Source organism: Bombus affinis, unplaced genomic scaffold (genome assembly GCF_024516045.1).
Source record: "Bombus affinis isolate iyBomAffi1 unplaced genomic scaffold, iyBomAffi1.2 ctg00000204.1, whole genome shotgun sequence".
Lineage (NCBI taxonomy): Eukaryota > Metazoa > Arthropoda > Insecta > Hymenoptera > Apidae > Bombus > Bombus affinis.
The window spans coordinates 131,549-137,094 of NW_026108908.1; the positions used below are offsets into that span (position 1 = coordinate 131,549).

The following is a 5,546-nucleotide window of genomic DNA, read 5'->3' on the forward strand; positions in this document are numbered from 1 at the left end:
GCTAACAATTACTCTCTTCTATTCCTTTATTCAACTGACCCGCTAACAATTACTCTCTTCTATTCCTTTATTCAACTGACCCGCTAACAATTACTCTCTTCTATTCCTTTATTCAACTGACCCGCTAACAATTACTCTCCTTTGAATTGTGTCGCTACGCTTTTTATAATGACATCCCCAATGGGATGACAGTCACGTGACAGTTCGTTCCGGTGGGAATCGCAATGCTGCAGGTTTTTAGAGTTTCCATGAGAGAACGTGGATTTTGATGATTACAGGTTATGTTGAGTGATGGACACAAAAGCGTCCGCGCCTGTGCGAACTGTCTGAGTATGTGTTTTTAGTATTCTATCTCGTTTCGCATGTTGTTTGTTTCCTTAAACTTGTGAATTTGTTTTAGCGCAAGAGGAAGAAGATATGTGAATGGTACGAGATGACGTGATCGACGTGCGTGTGTGAATATGTGCGAGGGATGATGCTGAAGTGGCGGTTTTCCATCCAAATAGGCACAGTGGCACCTTCGTTGGCGTCGTGTCCTGATGATCTTTTGACAATTTGGTTTTATTTGACAATATGAGATATATTTTGCTCCTTGTAGATTTATATGTCCATATTTGCTATATATTAAATCGTGTATATTTTATATTACCTTCTTGTTATTAGGTTATTAGTTGTGTAACTCCAGTTTCTGATCTATGGAAAGTGGTGAAACGTCTTCACGAAATACAATTTCATTCGTTTTCCTCCCTTGCATTGGCACGCTGTGAGTGGTGTCGACTTCCAGATGAGGTTTGTGCATCTTGATTATTATGCATTTAATGATAGATACTTTGTCAGAGGTTCCCATGCGGATTGTCGCGGTGTGTATCTTGTTATGATTTCTTTTATTTAGTTCATCCTGCTTCTTTCGTGTTTTATTCACTGCATATGATATTTCAGTGCAAGAAGAAGAAGAATTGTAAAGAATCCGTAAGTGGCCCTAGAAGACGCAGTCATCGTGTGAGGTGTTGTCGGCAGGAACGAAGAGTCGAAGTTGTTGAAGAAGTCGTGTGACATTTGTATTGTTTCCGGTTATATACAACGCTATTTCACATATCTATGTATATATATATATATTATTATATTATTATATATTATTATACTAAATCTTCAGTTGGTTTAGTTGAATGTTCAGTAATGTAATTTTTACAAGGTGGTTTTGTATATTAGATGAGTAGTTGTTCGATATAATAATATGTGTATATATATATACATTTCACAATGTAATTTTCAAATTATGTAAAATATATATATACATATGTATATGTGCGCGTATTGTTATTCTCATTGTTTCTCGGATCGTTAATTGGTTGAATATTCCATAATGTGGATTTCGTATATAATTCTCTAGGTTCGTAGAAATGTAAATCTATATATTTATTTCTTTGCGTTTTAATGGTTTAATAACGTATACATACATATATATATATATATTATGAATTTTTCCCAAAGATACGCGTACGCATGTGTATATCTATATATGTGTGTGTCGCAGAGTAATCTTGTATACAATTTTCACTTTTATTAGAATGCTGATGTAGTGTAGTATATTTTATTTTATTAGATTACCAATTATTTAGATTCACGAAGTAGGTCACACACACAGATATGCATACACGTGTGTGTATATACATGTGTTTTCGCAGAGAAATCTCATACATTTGAATCGCGGCTTGTTTTATTTATTGGTTCATTTAATTATTTCATTTTATTTGTATTTTATATGTCATTGCTGATTGGTTGTAGTGTTTCTTCTTATTGATTCATTTATTTCATTTTGATTGTCTGTCGTATAATTCTTTTTATTTTGATTGGTTAGTTATTAGTTAATTTATTATTATTGGTCGTGTTTAATTATTCATAAGTTATTGGTTCGTGGCGTCACGTGCGGAACGCGGGACGTGACACCCCCGCCCTTGGCGTTCAAATTTCCGAAGGAAATTTGACTGATCGTAGCAGATGTAGTTGCGATTGGTTGTTGGTCCATCCTAACGGGCAACAGCGCGAACTACAATTCCTTACATCAAAAGATTTCTTTGGGGTTATTGTGTCGTGTTAAGATTGACATTTATGCATTGCAGACAAAATATCGCGGGTTGGAGTTTTGTTATTTGTATTTCACACAATCTACAACGCGCTCTTTGAATTTGTGTGCATAAAAACGTGTTGGAGGGTCTTCGTATGGGTCGCGATAGCCTAAGTCTAGATTATCGTACCCGTCTTTTTATTATTTTTTTATTAGAAATATAATTTATTTGTAAGGTATTAAAGTTACTACATTCATGCGTTGATTGGTGGTGGATGTCCCTAATATGTGGTGACTTTTGCCAATATCGAATTAGTTATCTATCTGTTAATTATTTTTAACTTTATTTTAGTAGGTGACTTGTAATTCAAATAAAATTAATATTATTTATGTATATGTGTTTCATTGCGCGTGCGTAAGGACTATTCCCTATTCGTGACAATCTAAGACGGCCGTTCATGAATGTCTCTAGTATATGGTGAATTTTATTCATGCGGTTTTGTTATTTATTTGTTAATTATTTGTGACTTTATTTTAGCAGTTGACGTATAATTGAAGTGGGAATAATATTATTCTGTATTTATTTTAGTGTGTATAATTATTGCATGTAGTTCATTGCGCATGCGTGAGAACTGCTTCACGCTCGCGACGGATTTCCAAAATGGATGTTTGTGTACGTCTTAAATAAGAGTGTAGTGTTTTGTAAATTTGTTTGATATTGTAATAATTGTTTTGTTACTTAGTTTCAACTCCGTTCTAGTGAAGTGTCAACGTCTAGTTTTGTGTTCGTCGTAATGTGTATGTTTAATTTAACATTGTTTTGTATTTGTTGTAATATGTGTATATATACTGTGTGTTATTTTAATGTAATAGCGTGTGGATTATATCGTTGTCGAAAATATTAATTACTAATAGAATCGTTTCACTGTTTAATTATAAGGTAGTTTATATTTATGTAGCTTTTGTTTAATTGGTTTAATCTAATGCGTGCATAGTGTCACCAGTCACCACTGTGTAGTATAACCTTATTTCTTTATACGTAATTTAATATAGTAATGCTGTAATAGCTTAACACAATATGATAATTCCTAATTTTAATCATGTTTGATTATTAATGCTCGGCTAATCTATCTTGATTAATTTCTAGCCTATTTCTATTTTATTAGCTATTTCTATATCTTCCCTATTAATCTGTTGTTACTTAGTAATTATGTGATTTATTATTAGTGATTTATTATTATTTCATATTTGTATAGTATAATTTTTTTGAGCTAATCTATGTATTATTGGTTAAAACTTGTTTATTGAATTATTACCGTTTGTAGTTTCTCAAATCCTATTCCTTCGATGCTGCGTTACCGTGTGTAAGGCATCATCCGGTTTTCATTACATTCAAAATACTTACTACAGATACCTTCATTCATCCTATATTTGTGAGTACAAACATATCATTTAGTTAATTAATTCAATATGCACGTAGTGCATTGTGTGAGCGACCGCTATTGTGCATTACAAATCTGTTTCTATATGTGAGGTATAATAATAATCGTGTAATGTAAGTCGAGACTAATTCATGTATTATAGATTAGAACTTGTACACTATATTATTACTGTTCATAGTTACTTCGTCTTTATTCTCCAAGTCTACACGCTATGTCGCTCACGCAAGACACCTACCCAACGTAATTGGCAATCTTGTTGTAAGTTTTAATAGTATTATTTCTTTTCATATATGTCAAGGCAATTGAGGCCAGTTCTTGCATTCGTTTCAGCTGGCAGTCGTATTCTATGTTCTACGGAGTGGGTCCATAATTTATCTCTGCGGAATTCCTGCATGTACACTTCCTTCTACAATGATTAATTGTAGATTAGGTACTTTTTACTTTCACTGCCTTTAATTATGTTATTGAATTAACACGTTTTATAGAACGCAAATAGTAATCTTTCTTTTGTTTTTAGGTTTCCACTATCTGCACTATTCGACAAGCAGTGTCGCACTTACTTTGGTTTAACCACGATATTGTTATAATCGTTTAGTACTATTATATTTTGTATTAAGGTAATTGAGGTTAATTCTTCCATTTGTTTCAGATGGCTGTCATAAGTTATGTTTTACGAATATGGGCTTATGGCCTGTCTTTGCATATACACTTCCTTTTACAATAGTTAATTGTTCACAAGGTACTTTTCACTTTCACCGTTTTAATCACTTTATTGAATTAATACATTTTATATTTGAGTAATGTTTAGAAAGTACATAGTAATTTCCTTTTCTTTTTAGGTTTCCATTATCCGCATTATTCGACGAGCAGCACTACACTACATACTACTGTACTGTGTTACCTTCTGAAAACGTTTCGTTTATTGTTTATTTCGGTTATGCGCTAATTTTAACTTATTTAAGTGCACTGTTCGCGGAATCCTTTTCACTTCAATCATGACGTTTTGGTTTTCTAAAATTTCTAACACTCTATGCGGTCCCGAATATTGGTCGGAAAATTTTCCTCTTCTGGGTTCCTTTAATAGATATACTAGATCTCCTATTTTGAAATTTTGCGGGTTGATTCGTCTGTCATAGTATTCTTTTGACTTTAATTTGGATTTTATCAGATTTTCTCTTGCCATTTGTTGAACGGTGACGATTTTATCGAACAGGTCTCTGAGATACTTTGCATATGTTGGTTCCATATTCTCCTCGGTTATCATCTCGCCAGTAGGTTCTCTGGCTAAGTGTCCAAAGACTAGTTCGTGTGGGGAGAATTTTGTTCCTTCGTGTACGGAGGTATTGTAGGAGAACATGGCTAATTCCACCCATTCGTCCCAGTTTCTGGAATTTTCGATGTACAGGTTGAGGTATTCAGTTAATACGTGGTGAGATCTTTCGATGGAGCCGTTGCTTTGTGGATGGTATGCTGACGTGGTATACCTTTTTATGCGAAATCTTTTTGCTACCTTTTTCATCAGCGAGGATGTAAAATTTGCTCCCTGATCAGTAAGGATAGCCCTCGGTGAACCGAATCGGCAAATGAATTGTTTTACGAAAACGTCAGCTATCTCGGCCGAAGAGATTCCTGCCATCGGGATCCCGATTGAATATTTTGTCAGTAAGTCTTGGATAGTTAATATGTATTTATTTCCCTTTTGTGTCTGTGGTAATGGACCGACGATATCCATACTAATTTTATCGAACGCTTTACCTGGTGTGTCTGTGAGCACCATGGGTTGCCTTGTTTTTATTCTGGTTAACTTTTTCAATTGGCATTCTTTGCATGTTCTCACGTATTCCTGGATTTCTTTCTTCATGGTTTTCCAATAGTAGTATTGCCGTACTCTTTGGTAAGTTTTTGTTACTCCCTTATGTCCTGCTACAGGTGATTCGTGCTTTTCTCGTATTATGTTGCTTCGCGCTTCCACCGGTGGGATAATTATTTCCCCGGTACAGATGGTAATAGCTATGGTTTCTCCCACGAATACTTCTTTC

At 34.2% G+C, this 5,546-nt stretch overlaps 1 protein-coding gene across 9 annotated transcripts; it reads left to right on the plus strand.

Annotated features, from left to right (window-relative positions):
- The first annotated feature begins 2,524 nt into the window (after positions 1-2,524).
- LOC126927732 (uncharacterized) lies at positions 2,525-4,754 on the plus strand. Of its 9 annotated transcripts, XR_007715829.1 has the most exons (6): positions 2,756-2,863; positions 3,686-3,765; positions 3,838-3,937; positions 4,025-4,096; positions 4,157-4,246; positions 4,347-4,754. XR_007715829.1 is itself a non-coding variant. In XM_050743785.1 (5 exons), the coding sequence occupies exons 1-5, from the start codon at positions 2,687-2,689 to the stop codon at positions 4,075-4,077; spliced, it is 411 nt and encodes a 136-aa protein (XP_050599742.1). In that variant the 5' UTR covers positions 2,525-2,686; the 3' UTR covers positions 4,078-4,150. The 9 variants fall into 9 exon arrangements, 4 of the variants coding, with proteins under 4 accessions (XP_050599742.1, XP_050599744.1, XP_050599745.1 ...); XM_050743785.1 differs by lacking the exons at positions 2,756-2,863; positions 4,157-4,246; positions 4,347-4,754 and adding exons at positions 2,525-2,738; positions 3,391-3,498 and having other exon boundaries at positions 3,820-3,937; positions 4,025-4,150; XR_007715827.1 differs by having other exon boundaries at positions 3,686-3,937.
- Positions 4,755-5,546: the final 792 nt, after the last annotated feature.

What these genes read in the sequence shown, in the direction of transcription:
- LOC126927732 (XM_050743785.1), top strand. Translation starts at nt 2,687, where the DNA reads ATGCGTGAGAACTGCTTCACGCTCGCGACGGATTTCCAAAATGGATGT. An exon ending in CCTTCATTCATCCTATATTT is followed by an intron (nt 3,499 to 3,685) that starts GTGAGTACAAAC and finishes TACTGTTCATAG; the next exon opens with TTACTTCGTCTTTATTCTCC. An exon ending in AATGATTAATTGTAGATTAG is followed by an intron (nt 3,938 to 4,024) that starts GTACTTTTTACT and finishes TTTTGTTTTTAG; the next exon opens with GTTTCCACTATCTGCACTAT.